At 43.0% G+C, this 16,358-nt stretch overlaps 1 protein-coding gene across 1 annotated transcript; it reads left to right on the top strand.

The window, feature by feature from the left end:
- Positions 1–1,432: 1,432 nt before the first annotated feature.
- ARL6IP1 (ADP ribosylation factor like GTPase 6 interacting protein 1) lies at positions 1,433–11,241 on the top strand. The gene is made up of 6 exons (XM_054041525.1): positions 1,433–1,581; positions 3,783–3,916; positions 6,552–6,671; positions 8,054–8,171; positions 8,879–8,963; positions 10,078–11,241. Exons 1-6 carry the CDS (start codon positions 1,546–1,548, stop codon positions 10,194–10,196), a joined length of 612 nt encoding a protein of 203 aa, XP_053897500.1. The 5' UTR covers positions 1,433–1,545; the 3' UTR covers positions 10,197–11,241.
- Positions 11,242–16,358: the final 5,117 nt, after the last annotated feature.

The raw sequence follows: 16,358 nt of genomic DNA, 5'->3' as shown, positions 1-16,358 counted from the left end.
GCTAGGAAGCAGTTTAAGCTGCAGCAGCCCCAAAGGTTCAGGAGCCAGCCCAGATTGGAGCCCTTCCATAAGAAAAGCAAGGACTATAAACACAGGCAAGGCCATCAGCTGACGTCCTCTGCTCAGTTGAGCTCGACCCGCACCCAACAGGGTGGTAAGTGAGCATTTTGAGGGTGCGCTTGAGGGCGACCTGCCAGTCTGTGTCCTGGATCCTGCTTCCCGGCGTTTCTTCAACCGTCTATCCCCTTTCCTCCCCGCCTGTGCCTCTATAACAGGGGTCGGCAACCTTTCAGAAGTGGTGTGCCAAGTCTTCATTTATTCACTCTAATTTAAGGTTTTGCATGCCAGTAATACATTTTAATGTTTTTAGAAGGTCTCTTTCTATAAGTCTATAATATATAACTAAACTATTGTTGTATGTGAAGTAAATAAGGTTTTTAAAATGTTTAAGAAGCTTCATTTAAAATTAAATTAAAATGCAGAGGCCCCCCCCAGACCAGTGGCCAGGACCCAGGCAGCGTGAGTGCCACTGACAATCAGCTCGTGTGCCGCCTTCGGCACGCGTGCCATAGGTTGCCTACCCCGCCTGTTCTATAACTTCCGACTGTTGGGTCCTCAGCACTGTGGCTCAGGGTTATACCCTACAGTTTATTTCTGTCCCCGCACACACCCCTTCCCTGTCCCTCTTCGGGGACCCCTCTCATGAGTCTACTTGTGTAGGAGGTAGAAGGCTACTACTGAGGCAGGCGCCCAATGCACTGGCAAAGCACCCTCTGAGGTTCAGCTGTGAATGGGAGAGCAAGGCTGGCTTTAGTAAGTGCAGGGCCCGATTTGAATACCCGGCGACGGTCCAGGTCTTCGGTGGCACTTCGGCGGCGGGTCCTTCACAAGACCTGGAGCGAGTGAAGGACCCGCCGCCGCCAAAAACCCGGACCGCCGCCAGGTGAGTAAAAAAATTTAAAAGGTGCCTAAGTTAGGCGCTCTTCTTTAGGTCACGGAGCCCTCTTAGGCGTGGGGCCTGATTTGGGGGAATTGGCCTAAAGCTGGCCCTGTGGGAGAGTCTCTCTGCCCCTTCCCCCCCCCCTAGATCTGGGGGGGCTGTGAATGGTGGAGTATCTCCTCCCTCTCCCCAGCCGACTCCCCCTCTCACTACCCCCAGGGAGATTTGGTTCAGTCACTACGGGGGAGCTTCCCCCTATGCGACCCCAACGACCAGTTAGCGCTAAACGCTACTGCGAGGGAGAAAAAAAGCGGCTCCCTGATTGGTCGCTGCCTGTATTCAAACAACAACTGCCAGCAGGCTCCGGTTGCAGTTGAGCGCTCTGGGATTGGCCTGACCCAGGGTTTGAGTCGGCCAACCAATTGGGCGGGCGCGGCGTGTGGGTGGAGCCAGCAGCTTCTCCCTCCCCCACTGGACGCCGCGTCTATAAGGGCGGCGGCCCGGGTGTCTGGCGGGCCGCGGCAGCGCTGTTTGACGGCCGCAGTGCAGCGAGGGCGCGGCCAGAGGACGAGAAGCAGCAACCGCAGCACACAGATTCGCACAAAATGGCGGAGGGAGACAACAAGAGCGCCAACCAGCTGGTGAGCGGGTCTGTCGGAGCCGGGCCGTTTGGGAGCGTCCCCGGCCCCTTGTGCCGTTCTTCTCTCCCCGGGCGCGGCCTGTTCGGGGAAGGAGGGAGACCGTGGGGCTGCGTCTCCTCTTCCCCCACCCCAGCTGCGCGCGTCTTCCGCCCTCGCTCTCCAGCCGGGCGTGGCGACCAACGGAAATTTACCCCTCCGCCATCCCGTAGCGAAGGGATCCCGGCCTGCCCCGTTTCGCCCGCCTCCGGGAGACGCTGCTGGGGACTGGCTCCCCCTTCCACAGGAGCGGGGCTGTCTGTGCGGCGGGGACGGGGCGCTCGCGGCGGGAGGCCGAGCCTATCCGGACAGATGGCGTGGCGGCTCCCTGGGCCCGGAGGGGGTGTGCAGCCGCAGGGCGGCCTGTCAGCCTCCGTGTGCTTCCCCTGCCCTTGCTACCGCCTGAGCCCGTCTAAGCGCCGGTGGCCGAAGGTCTCCACTGGTTCAGCCGCCCCTCCCCCGACCTGTGGTGGCTTTGGTCAGGGCGCGCAGAAGGGCTGCAGCCGCTGGCTGCGCAGGGCATCCTTGTGGTGTTAGCCCCTGCCCCGCTAATAAAGAGGACCGGGATTAGCTCGGCGCTTCCAAGCAAACCCCGCACGAGGCCATGGTCACTTGTAATTGGCCCGGTCCTGTATGCAATTTTAAAATCCGATTGTTTTTTACGTAATGTGTACAGGCTTGCTTTCTTAGGTTCTCTCACAGAGATTACAAGCTATCAGCCTTTCCTCAGGGGATGTTCATAGTCAGCGTATTTTGGGTGTGACTAGGCGTTTGACAGATGTAAGAAGACCACAGAAGTTGCAGGGTGGCTAGCCGGTCAGTTTAACGTAAGGGATGGATATAGCTACAAAGCTAAGGGTGGAAGAAGTGAAGGTTTGATCGGTGGTGGTAGCAGAACAGGGGACGAACGAGTTCATCCTCTATTCAATTTGAAATTTAAATAAAACAAAACTGAGTAGTTGTTTAGGGTACTCCCTTAGGCATATGTGTTTTCTAACTATATTTTAAAATTCTTCAACTTGTATTATTCTAAAAATTCCGAATAGACAAAAGGGGGGAAATTACTTCTTGAAAATACAGGAAGGAGGAACTAGTGAAACTGACTAGATGTAGGTGCTACCAAATGCACAAACTAAAACCTGGAAAAATCATAATTCACTTTTAGGAGGAGAACTGAAACAATAGGCAATTTGAATTTACCATCAGTCTACATTCTCATTGCAGTGGTGTTCTCTGGTCTTGAAGTCTGATGGCTTCGTATCAGTGGTTAACCCATTCGTTGTTGTTTATATTAAAGCAGAAGGTTCCCAAACTCTGTGGTAAGAGACCTTATTGAAAGTGATACCCAAAAGCTCTTTTTAAAAAAAAAAAAGTTTCAAGTACAGTCATCCCCTGCACTGCAGCATTTTAGAAAATGCTTGGGAAGCAAAATGCACTTGTCTGCTTTGAGCCATAATGGTGAATAAGACTTTTTTATTTATTTTTTTGCTAAGCCTAGATTTCCGCTTGCACCAAGCTGCACAACTTGAGCAGCTGAAGTGAATTTGCAAAGTTCCATATCACCCTTCAGAGCTCATCTTTAAAAAGAGACACACATACACAGCTGGTTCAAAATGTGCAGCTGTGGGGATTGGTGCAATAAAAGGGCCTGTCACAAACAAAGTCATTTGCATGTGGTACTTAGAATATCATATTTTCAAGAAGGTGCTATGGGAACTAATAAAGGTTGGGAAACACTAGACTAGGGGATTTCTTCTATGTCTGAAAATAGCAAATTACAAATCTTTTAATATAGTAGTATGTCTTGGGATCCTATTCAGGTTGGGAGTCTCAAAACAGTGTAGGGGATTTAGAGAGACATTCTACTCTGTAAACTGCTTAGAAAATCTGTCTCGCTGTTTTGATTGAAACTGACTATATTGCTTTATCCCATACTCTTTTGGGTCTGACTGAGGTGAATTGTTGATATAAAAATGTTTTTCTAATTGAAAAAAGGAACTAACCATATCTGGTATCTTAATAAAAAATAACTTAGTTGAGAGTGGCTTCACAGCCAAGGGTCCTTATTTAATATGATTTGTGTATCTATAAAGCACTTTAGATGCAAGAATTATTTCTTAATGAATGATGAAGCGTTTTTTTGTTTTGTTTGTTTTTAAATACAGGCTGCAGAGACTGCAAGTTTGGAAGAACATTTGCAAGGATGGGGAGAAGTAATTCTGGTAGCTGACAAAATCCTTCGTTGGGAGAGAGCTTGGTTTCCACTTGTATTGATGGGTGCTGTTTCCTTTGCTTTTCTGTGAGTGCAGCACCCTGTGACCACTTCTTCTGATAGCAAAAATGCAGAGAAACTTAGCAAATCTTTACTTCTCTAAAGGGGCATTTGTGCAGGATTCTTACTCCAAGATCTCTGTTTATGCAAAATCTCTGTTTATGCAAGTAAAGCAGAACTCCCCAAGCTCTAAAGATTTCTCTTTCTGAGAACAGTGGTAACAGGAAGGAGCACAAGCCACGTTCCACCCACACACAGGCCAGTGGCAGCACTGATGACTTAGTCCCAGAAACCTTAGAGCAATGGTTTTCAAACTTTTTTTCTGGGGACCCAGTTGAAAAAAATTGTTGATGCCCGCAACCCAATGGAGCTGGGGATGAGGGGCTTGGGGTGTGGGAGGGGCTCAGGGCTGGAGCAGAGGGTTGGGGTGTGGGCTGTGGAGTGGGGCTGGGAATGAGGAGTTTGGTGTGGGAGGGGGCTCTGGGCTGGGGCAGATGCTTAGTGTGCAGGATGGGGGTCAGGGCTCGGGGCTGGGGATGCCGGGTTCAGGAGGGGCTCGGTTTGGGGGGGGGGCTCAGGGCCGGGGCAGGGGGTTGGGGTGCGGGCTTACATCTGGTGGCTCCTGGTCAGCGGCACAGCCGGGGTGCGGAGGCAGGTTTCCTGCATGTCCTGGCACCGCAGACTGCGCTGCACCCTGGAAGCAGCCAGCAGCAGGTCCGGCTGCACATGGAAGCACATGGCTGCAGGCACACACCCACCCAGCTCCCATTGGCCAGGAGCTGGTGCTTGGGGCGAGAGTAGCGCGCGGAGCCCCGTGGCCCCCTGCCTAGAAGCCAGACCTGGCCACTTCCGGGGCGCAGTGCGGTGTCAGAACAGGTAGGCGCTAGCCTGCCTTAGCTGGGAAGCACCACCAATGGGACTTGTAATGTCCCAATGGGCAGTGTTGACCAGAGCTGCTAGGGTCTGTGGTTGCTGAGCAAGGCGACCCAGTGCTTTACATGCCACAGCCCAAACTTTGAAAAACACTGCCTTAGAGGAACCTTGCTGCTGTGCTCCAGGTCTTTCTGTCAGCAGTAATTAAGTGCTATTGTCAAAGCACTTTAGATCTTTGTACTTAAAGTTCAGTCCACTTCAGACTACTTGTTTTCTTAGAATGTCACTTGGTCTCAAACTCTCACAAGAGGGGCAGAATAGTGTACCTCACTGATGAACAGATTCAGCTGTGCCTTGGGGTTTAGGCTTGTAATGCCACGGGTGTCAGATATACCTACAAATATTACAACACTTGAGTACTCAAGATGACGTATCTCATAGACTTGTATCCTCTGAATACTTCCATAACCGTCATGAGCTGTCCCAGAGAGCTTCCTCTTGGAATGGTGAGGAGAGGGCAGAATCTAGAATTTAGTAAACCTCCTCATGATCCTCCAAATAGAGTGTTGAGGACCTGTGTATCTGAGATGATCAGGGTCAGTTGTGAATAAAAGGTTCTAGGGCTGGTCTAAACACAGTTCTTGATTTTCCCCATAGGGTAAAACAAGCTATATTGATGGAAATATCTTTATACAGATACAGCTGCATCTACACTAGGAAGTTCTACCACTTCATCTAGAAATGAAGGGCTGGAAGGGACCTTGAGGCCATCTAGTCCAGCTCCCAGTGCCGACGTAGGACCAACTATACCTAGACTATCCCTGATGGGTTTGTCTAACCTGTTCTTAAAAACTTTCAATGACTGAGTTTTCATAACCTATTGGTAACCTATTCGAGTACTTAATTGTCCTAAAGTTTTTCTTAATATTCAACCTAAATCTTCCCTGCTCTAGCTTAAGCAGATTACTTCTTGTCCTACATTCAGTGGACATGGAAAACAAATGTGCAAATAGTGATTCTTTGGTGCTTGTAAAATAACTCGTTTTTTGTAGGGATTAAAGTACTATCGGTTTCTTGATTCTTGAGCCAGCACTCACTATGCCTTGTGTTTTCATAAAAGCTCCTTGGTGTATCAACACTTAACGTGGGTTGGGGAAGTATCCCCAACCTGCTGTCCTTGGGATGGTGTTTTCCTTGCCTGTGCTAGGGAACTGCAAATCAAGAGTGACAAATCTTAAGATGACATCATAGAATTAGAAGTACAAGTGAAGTAACTGTCCCTTCCTGAAATAGTGTAAACATTCTGTATTGCTAAACAATTTGCATAGCACATTGTCTTGCTGCAGGTTTTAGTGTTAACTAGTTTGGCACCCGTGATTGCCACAAAAGTTGCTTGTCATCTTAAATACAACTATCACTTGTTTACTGCCTGCAAACTAAAGAACTGGTATACTTTTCACTACTTATGCCATTATTATTGCATTTCCCTTGTTTTAGAGTAGACAGTAGAAGTCAGTTTTGCTTTTTGCATTCGTTCTTTTCACTTGTATTCAATACAGTGATCTTTCAGTGGAGGGTACTGCAGGGGAATAGTTCTGTATTGTGGGGGTTTTTTTAATCACTGGAGCTGAGAGCAACTTTGAACCACTTAACTTGTTAAATTGTTTAAATCTAAATTTGTGTTGCACTCAGACAACATCCTTTTAAATGCAGCAATTTAAAGATTTAGACTAACTGAATTTTCAGAAATCCACAGAAAAGCAATTTTTATATTGCCTTTTCTTTACAGGATGATCTACTACCTGGACCCTTCTGTTCTTTCAGGTGTCTCTTGTTTTGTCATGTTCCTGTGTCTGGCTGACTATCTTGTTCCTGCTCTTGCTCCTAGAATTTTTGGCTCTAATAAATGGTATGTAAAATCAAAACTAAAGAAATAAACCCCTTATAGCTTTCTGATTTATGAAAATGAACATTGTCAAAATGGGCAATTGAGTGGCTAATATCAGGTCAGTTGTGTATACTGTAGCATGTAAGGGTCAAGCACTCATCTGCTAACCAAAAGATGCTAGTGAGTCCACTCGTAAGAAATCAAACTTAATTTTATTTTAGAAGATGAGGAAGGTGGGGTACTGCATGTCTTCCCAGCTCTGCCTCATTCCAGCTAAAGATGTCTTTAGTGATGGGCAATATTGCCTTAATCTGCTTTAAGAGGTTGCCCCACTACTAACTTTATTCTTCTAAAGCTAACACTTCAAGTCTTACCAATTCAAACTTGCACAGGGAGTGATTTGTGTTAAATATGGCCTGACTAAAAATCTAGAAAGGGGAGTATACAGCACATGGATGAAACTTGTAGGTACTGAAGTGGAGTAGTACTAAACATAAATAAGGATGAAGAAAGTAATACACAGGGACCTAGAGTAGAAATTTGGGTGTGAAATAATCAACACTTCAACTTGGGGGAAGGAAAGTGAACTTTTACAGAAAGAAGTAACGATAACCTGACCTACTGGAAGGAAAACCTAGAGAATTACATGTTGGATTTTTAAAAAAACAATCTAAAGTGGGATAATTGGCTAATGCCAGGGTAAGACCATACAGCTGTTGGGGGGGGGGAAAAAATTCTATGCAAGAGTATCAGCTAGTGTAGCCAGACTTGGTAGCGGATAAAACTTCAGTAGAGGTGTGCATCTCTTATGCATGCTCTAATGTAGCATTATGCAAGCCTTTTTGAATTAATTGCCCTTGAAAGATTAGTACACTATTTTTGAGAGATTCAGTATACAGGCGAGTCTCATCTTACGCGAGGGTTCCATTCTGCGGTTAGCACGTAAAGCGAAAACCACGTATAGTCAAAATTACATTGAGTTGAATGGCAGGCAGAATCACCCGCACTACAGGTACAGTATTAAAATTGTTATTTTGCACTCTTTTTTTGTTTTTGCCGACTGCATAAAGCTGAAATCGCGCATGTTAACTGTGCGTAAGATGCGACAGACCTGTACAGTGAATTCAAAAACAAGTTCAAAGTATACAGTCGATTGATAAATATAGGGTGCTCAATAAAATTACAGTAATTTAAGGAAATGTAAAAGTAAACAAAATCAAGATCATGCTTCAGTGTAGATAATACTGATGTTGAAAAGTTAAGATCTCTGCATGTTTTTTGCTTTTACTGAAAGAGCAATGAATTTTACATCCTGAACTTTAAACTGACCTTTGGATGATATTTTAGGCTTCAAATATTTCAGATTGTAGTAAATTTATTTTAAAAAATTTCTTTTTAAAAAGGACCACAGAACAGCAGCAAAGATTTCATGAAATTTGCAGCAACCTGGTAAAAACTCGTCGCAGAATTATTGGCTGGTGGAAACGTCTCTTCACATTGAAGGAAGAAAAGCCTAAAATGGTACTTTGCACACTTGGCCCTGAAGAGTTTTTACATACCGGGGTTGAAAAAATTATTTAAATTGTGATTCTGCTTTATTCATATTTGAAACAAGGGTTTTGTCTCTTTATGAAATGGCATCTTGTATTTAGATATGGCAACTCTGGTTGAGTTTGCAATGCAGAGAATGCATCTTATTTTTGTGAATCTACCAAATGAGGGTTCAAAACACTTCTCAATGTAAACTCGACCTGTGACCAACCTTAACCTTAAAGCAGAGTATATATAACAACTTTGAGGAGCTCAACTTCTGAGACCATCTTAAATAGATGTCTTTCAGTAAGCGCCTGCCATCTGAAAACCAGGCTCCTTTTAAGGCCTAAAAATAGCTTCAGATGCTGCACCTGCCAGTTTTCTTATCAGTTGTAATGGTGGTGCAATTACACACAAATATTTCTCTACCACATCTGTGTGAAAGACCCTTGCAAACAAAAGGAACAGTTAATATACTGGGAAACTGATAAATTGAAAATATGAGAACATTTGTCTGATCTCAAGTCAGGCATTTTAAATGATGCTTGTAACTATAGTGTTTGTAGCTGGGTGAGCGAGGGGCGCTTCCAACTAAAGTGGTTGGAAGTTAGTTTTCCTTTTTAAATTTGGGAATTTAAAATTTTGTGAAATCCCGGACAGGACTTCAGTAACAATGTTTTATCTCTCATTCTTAGTACTTCATGACCATGCTCTGTTCTCTTGCTGGAATTGCTTGGGTAGGACAGCAAGTTCATAATCTCTTCCTCACCTACCTTATAGGTAAGTGTTTATATTTTGCAGAGTGGATGCAAGCAAGAATATTTCCCCCTCTTCTGAATAGAGACATGATAGCCAAAAGTTCACACGCTAAACTGCTAATTTGTTTGAAACTCACTGTTTTCTGATGGACATACTTTCCTACTTCCACTGAAAGGAAAAGCAATACAGTAACTCCTCACTTAATGTCATCTCAGTTAACGTTGATCAATTAGAGAACATGCTCATTTAAAGTTGCGCAATGCTCCCTTATAACATTGTTTGGCAGCTGCCTGCTTTGTCCACTGCTTGCAGAAAGAGCAGCCCGTTAGAGCTAGCTGGTGGGGGCTTGGAACCAGGGTGGACTGGCAGCCGCCCTATCAGCTCCCCTAAGTTCCCTGTGTGGCAGCTGCCCAGCAGGCTATCAATTGCCGGGCAGTTCAGCTGTCCCTCCCCCCACTGCCATGTGCTGCTCCTGCCCTCTGTCTTGGGCCTCCTGCTTGCTGGGGGGGGGAATGGGGGGGCGGGAGGAAGAGGGATGTTAATGTCAGGATATCCCCCTTTCCCTGCTTCTGTACCCCATCTCCACAGAGCCGGGGGGGGAGGGGGTGTGGCGGCACAACAGTGCTCAGGATGGAAGGAGCTTGCTGGCAGCAGCTGCTGTCTTAACTTGTTGATGCGTGTGTGCCTGACACCCCCCCCCCGTCTCTCTCTGCCATGCTGTCTCTCCTCTCTCCATTTGTGCTGCCTTGTAGAGTGTGAGGCTACATTAACAAAAATGTATTAACCCCTGAGGGCTCAGCCAAGTGCCACTTCATCATTTAGCAGTAAGGCATTCCTTGGGAAATAGTCCATCCTCTGACTCCACCACCTCTACCAAGCTTCACAATCATCATTGCTATGTACAGTATTACATTGTTTACAACTTACATGGTGTGTGTAAAATTGGATTAGCTTAACATCGTTTCGCTTAAAGTAGCATTTTTCAGGAACATAACTACAACATTAAGTGAGGAGTTACTGTATAAAGAACACTTAATAGGGTTCAGTGAGCATGTAGGGTTATATAGTGAAAGGAACTTTTTCTAAGAAAATATATACTGTTGAATAATTTATGTTCTGTCTGATCTCATTTTAGTGATTTTGTTGTTGCTGTTTCCTGGATTAAACCAACATGGAATCATTACGAAGTATGTTGGCATGGCAAAAAGGGAGATTAACAAACTTCTCAAGCAAAAGGAGAAGAAAAATGAATGAAGCATCACTTGCTAATTAAGCTACAGCATAAGATGTCCCTGGGAACAGTTTCTAGAATTCATGTATACTTAATATTATAGAAGCAGTTACTTTGCTCATTGGCTCTAATTTAAATCGGGTCCCTATTCAGCAGAAATGCCATTCTCTGAACAGCTGAGAGCGTCTCATGTTTGCTCTGGTAGGCATATAGTTTTGTAGGCTGCTGGTGATTATATATGGGAAATACCTATTTTATGCAATGGGAAGCCCTGCTGAACTTATTTAACATCCACACCATGTGGGAAGTCTTGGGTACTAAAGCACAAGAATTGGCACTTTTGTAATGTATGAATAGTATCCTCATAATGAAGTTAGTAGTGTTGCCCCACCATCAATAGGCTACTGATTTGTGGGCGCAGAAAGTAGTGAAGTATGTGATTTAAGAACTAGTTAATTGGTGTGGAGATTTTTACTACTGATTCTAGTGGGAAGAGACCAATTAACAGTCTTCATTCCCATTCATTTCTTTTTGTGGGCACTTGTGCAGAATTATGGCTAAAAATGAATCTATGGCCTAGCTAAAATAGTATTTATTTGTTTGTTGGCTAGCTTAGTCAGTTGAATAAACCATGGATTATTTCTGCCAAATAGGGCTCCTGAACACTTAAATTTTGAATTTAGTCACTAGCTGTAGTGTAACTGTCAACTCGTTGCACTGAAACTATGTTGAAAGTGAGCTAGGGTACATGTACCCTAACAGTCAATTATCTGGAAAACTGCTGTATTCATGGAGCCATGTAACAAGTCTGTTTTTATGTATGTTGTACTGTCCATAGATGTATGAGATATCTGTCTCTTGTAAATAATACTGTCTTCTGAGTTATGACTTCAGTTTTAAAAACTGTACTTCTGTTTCTTCAAGTAAAAAGCTGAAAGATGTTAACATATCCTGGCATCTTAAAAGTTAAACATTGTTTTAAAATGATCTTTCTTCAATGTTTGTCTCAGCTGTAAAACAGGTAAATGATGTTACCTTTTAATTTAAAATATAGACTCGAGAAAACCATTTTGAATTTGCTCTTTTGCCCATCCCTGGTATGTGTTCACAATGTATCTGATCTTTGCCAGGATGGAGAGTGGAGATGTGAAAGTACTTCTATGCTTCAACCTCACAAATATATCTATGGGGGGCACAGGGCTACTATTTTAAAGAATAGTCTCTCCTACTGAACTACTGCACTTATTCTAATGATAGCAAACGTCTATATATATAATTTTCCCCCAAAGAGTAAAGACTGTCCGTATAACTGCTGTTTATGCAATCTGAGAAGTAGTGCCTATGCTGCTGAGAAGCCTGGAGTGTCATGGGAGCAGAAGAGACTAATGTCTTTTCTCTGCAGCAAATGGAATTCCGTCAACTGTTGCTTCTCATAGCTTTCATAGTAGCAGCTGCTTATGACTGACCTAGGTCAATTTTTAGGAACTGTGAATAAATCTGTGGGGAAAGGCCATATATGAAAGTGACAAAGCAGGCCCAATCAACAAAAAATTCAAGTTTGAACTCTACGAAGTTAGACACTGCTGCGGAAAATGAAACATTTGTTAATGTCTCAAAGCTGACATTTAACTAACTGGATTCTGACAATGATGATGAGTGTCCCATGTAATGAGCAATAACACTCCAGGATGACAGAATTTCCCTTAGTCTCCATGACTGCAGAGAATCTTTAAAATGTAAACCGATGTAGGTTTAATAGTTTGTCTATAAGTAGCCTGAAATAGTAGCTTTCAATGGCATGAACTTTTCCATCTTAATCAACTTTGAAAAATATGTGCTAATGTTAACTTGCTCACTTCTAAAGATGTCTATAGAAACAGAACACAATTCCAAACAGCCTCTAATGGGCTTCCCAGACGCTAAAAATCTGCTTTATCAAGCTGCCAGGCCTCCAGCTTTTCCCCTGCCAGTTTTTATAATGTGGATTGATACACAACTGTACCATACTACATTTAGGGTGTATGTTTAAAAACAACCAGCTTTGTTAAATGGTATAACTAAGTAATACCGTGGTGTTCATATACAATAAAAAACATCCCTTTTTAAAAAAAAAAAAGTTGCTGAAGAATCTCCAGAGATCTGTGCCATAATTCAAGAGTTTTACTCCACAATCTAGACTTGCAAGTGATTACATTGGCTCTTGGCTATGACTGCATTCATATGGCTTGAAAACTGGGTGAAGACCATAATGAAAGGTCAGCTTTGGGGATATTGAAGTAACTATTCCTTTGTTTTGCAGTAACTATACCTGGCATTTTTCTGTGCATGTTATTACCAAAATATAGTGGCAATTTGGAAATAATACCTTTGTTGGAGGGGTGGAGTGGGAAGAGATGCCTCTCAGGAACAAGACACTTACTTTAGCATCATAAGAGTATAACTACTTGACCTTTATTGTATCACCTGCTGTAGAAGAGCTTGGAGGATGGCTCTCACTTCTCTTTAGAGCAATCCACTCCCCATAACTATTTCACCACTCCCTGTGCTTTTTTGAACCTGGTCTCAAGAAAGGGCTGGAGGTGAGGATAGAATTTCCATAGAGTCCTAAAAGGGGTTCAGGGAATGAAGCCACCCCATTGTTTTCTTCCAAGATCTCTTGATTCACTTGCAGAGAATGGAAAAAGATAGCTCTGTGAAGGAATCCAAATAAGTGATATCTTCTTGATCCCAAACTTAGAGTGGTAGAGCTGCTATATTAATGATAAATACCCTCCTGCAGAGTTTGCAGTGGGTGGAAAGGGCCTGCACTTCTACCTCCCAGTAAATGTCCTGTTATGTTGTGAATGCCTGAAATTTAACAGCACAAAGCAAAAGTAAAACTACTATTTTTTTTTTAATAGTATTAGGTGTTCGCTATACAGAAGTAGGGAAAATTATGAGTGTGTGTGATCCTTAATGTAAAGGTATCCTTTTTAAATACCAACAAAAATCAAGCTAACTTATATTCTTGGTATTTCGGTAAACTTGAATTCAGATAGAAATGTTCATCTTGCAAAAGGGGTAATAGTAGAATCTAGAATGTGAAGATACCTTTTTTTGGGGGGGTTGGTTTTTTTTTTGTAGCTTAAATGTCTATTTCCCACACTGATATAAAACTGGCCTATCATGCCCAGTTTAGGATTTTTTCCTCTCCCCACATATCCCTTCTGTTGGTCTCAAACTTATTTTCTCACTTAAACAATTTACTCCTTAAGACTAATTTTTTTGTTTATAAATTTATGGCTGCTACATAATGTTTAGTGAGTTGTGCAATTTCAAAAAGAAAAACTGAAGAAATGAGGTTTAAGCAATCATTTCAATTACCTCACTTCTGCTGAATGTACCCACAGTAACGTGCACCAAGCACAAAAGTTGAGTGAATGTACCACTGTGATTTAAATGGAATATTAGTACATCAGGGAATAGGGCTGGAGTGAGAGTGAAAGGGTCAAAGCCTGTAACGTGCTCTGTATGAGTGGCCCCGTTTCTCACAAAGAAAACTTTAGGATCTGAATACATTTTTTTCATAATGCTGGAGACTAGTGAGTATGAAGGACTGCTGTTAGTATATTACATTAGTGAAGAAAGTGCTACAATGAAGAAGTTACCTATAAGAAAATATAGCAACCAGAGAAACTAATGCCTCAAAAATCAAACCTGACCTTTTCAACAAAGCACACAACTGCTACCCCACTTCATTAGGAGTGCTATCATACATGCTATTAAAAGGAGAGATCATAAATAAACTGGTTTAAGGTAGAAACTTTTTTCAGGGTTTGTCTACATGAAGAAACTTACCAGCATAATTATACCAGTAATTTTTCTTGTGCAGGCCACCTCTTATGTTGTCTTCTGTGTTTTGAGCCACAGTAGCAGACCCAAATGCTTGAGGTTAGGCAGCTGTGGTTTTGTATTACTTGAATCAGATTTACTGGCAAAGTGGTGTTGGTGTCCCATTGTGGGGCTTTCTGACTGCATGAGGTGCTCAGTACCCTTTGCTATCACAGTTCCTTTCAATTTCTTTTCCTGCTGTTTCAAAAGAGATTTCAGAGTTTAAGGCCAGAAGGGATCATTGGATCCAGTCTGATCTGTATACCATAGGCCATTACATTTAGAACACACAAGATTGGTCATACTGGGTCAGACCAAAGATCCTTCCAGCCCAGTATCCTGAGGTGCCCCAGAAGGAGTGAACCTAACAGGTAATGATCAAGTGATCGCTCTCCTGCCATCCATCTCCACCCTCTGACAAAGAGGCTAGGAACACCATTCCTTACCCATCCTGGCTAATAGCCATTAATGGACTTAACCTCCATGAATTTATCTAGTTCTCTTTTAAACCCAGTTATAGTCCTAGTCTTCACAACCTCCTCAGGCAAGGAGTTCCACAGGTTGACTGTGTGCTGTGTGAAGAACTTCCTTTTATTTGTTTTAAACTTGCTGCCCATTAATTTTATTTGGTGGCCCCTAGTTCTTATATTATGGGAACAAGTAAATAACTTTTCCTTATTCACTTTCTCCACACCACTCATGATTTTCTATACCTCTATCATATCCCCCCTTAGTCTCCTCTTTTACAAGCTGAAAAGTCCTAGCCTCTTTAATCTCTCCCCATATGGGACCTGTTCCAAACCCCTAATCATTTTAGTTGCCCTTCTCTGAACCTTTTCTAATGCCAGTATAACTTTTTTGATATGAGGAGACCACATCTGTCAATATTCTTATTTTCTATCACTTTTTTAATGCTTCCTAACATCCTGTTTGCTTTTTTGACTGCCGCTGCACACTGAGTGGACGTTTTCAGAGAACTATCCACGATGACTCCAAGCTCTCTTTCCTGATTAGCTGTAGCTAAATTAGCCCTCATCATATTGTATGTATAGTTGGGGTTATTTTTTCCAATGTGCATTACTTTACATTTATCCACATTAAATTTCATTTGCCATTTTGTTGCCCAATCACTTAGTTTTGTGAGATCTTTTTTAAGTTCTTCACAGTCTGCTTTGGTCTTAACCATCCTGAGCAGTTTAGTATTGTCTGCAAACTTTGCCACCTCACTGTTTACTCCTTTCTCCAGATCATTTATGAATAAGTTGAATAGGATTGGTCCTAGGACTGACCCTTGGGGAACACCACTAGTTATCCCTCTCCATTTTGAAAATTTACCATTTATTCCTACCCTTTGTTCCCTGTCTTTTAACCAGTTCTCAATCCATGAAAGGATCTTCCCTCTTATCCCATGACAACTTAATTTACGTAAGAGCCTTTGGTGAGGGACCTTGTCAAAGGCTTTCTGGAAATCTAAGTACACTGGATCCCCCTTCTCCACATGTTTGTTGACCCCTTCAAAGAACTCTAATAGATTAGTGAGACAAGATTTCCCTTTACAGAAACCACGTTGACTTTTGCCCAACAATTTATGTTCCTCTATATGTGTGACACTTTTATTCTTTACTATTGTTTCAACTAATTTGCCCGGTACTGACGTTAGACTTACCGGTCTATAATTGCCGGGATCACCTCTAGAGCCCTTTTTAAATATTGGCATTACATTAGCTATCTTCCAGTAATTGGGTACAGAAGCTGATTTAAAGGACAGGTTACAAACCATAATTAATAGTTCTGCAATTTCACATTTGAGTTTTTTCAGATCTCTTGGGTGAATGCCATCTGGTCCCGGTGACTTGTTACTGTTAAGTTTATCAATTAATTCCAAAACCTCCTCTAGTGACACTTCAATCTGTGACAATTCCTCCAATTTGTCACCCACAAAGGACGGTTCAGATTTGGGAATCTCCCTAACATCCTCAGCCATGAAGACTGAAGCAAAGAATTCATTTAGTTCTTCTTCTAGTGCTTGCTCATATCGATTCCAATTAGGTGGGCACACGCTGTGTGCATGATCGTTGGAGAATTTTTACCCTAGCAACACCCGGTGGGTCGGCTGTGGAGCCCTCTGGAGTGGCACCTTCATGGCGCTGGATATATACCTCAGTCGGCCCAGCACCCCCTCAGTTCCTTCTTACCGTCCATGACTGTCGTTGGAACTATGGAGCTCAGTTTAGCCAACACTCCACTCTCCCTAGCGCTCTTATTGCAGTTTGTACATAGTTATAGTGTTAGTTGTCATAGTTGTAGTTTAGTCT

The sequence above is a fragment of the Malaclemys terrapin genome, chromosome 10, assembly GCF_027887155.1.
Source record: "Malaclemys terrapin pileata isolate rMalTer1 chromosome 10, rMalTer1.hap1, whole genome shotgun sequence".
Classification (NCBI taxonomy): Eukaryota; Metazoa; Chordata; order Testudines; family Emydidae; genus Malaclemys; species Malaclemys terrapin.
This window is presented reverse-complemented; position numbering and strand designations above follow the sequence as displayed.

Excerpts from the sequence above, each read along its gene's own strand:
- ARL6IP1 (XM_054041525.1), top strand. The coding sequence starts at position 1,546 with ATGGCGGAGGGAGACAACAAGAGCGCCAACCAGCTG. Across the intron at positions 3,917-6,551 it reads GCTGTTTCCTTTGCTTTTCT|GATGATCTACTACCTGGACC; the intron begins GTGAGTGCAGCA and ends TTTTCTTTACAG. Across the intron at positions 8,964-10,077 it reads CTTCCTCACCTACCTTATAG|TGATTTTGTTGTTGCTGTTT; the intron begins GTAAGTGTTTAT and ends ATCTCATTTTAG.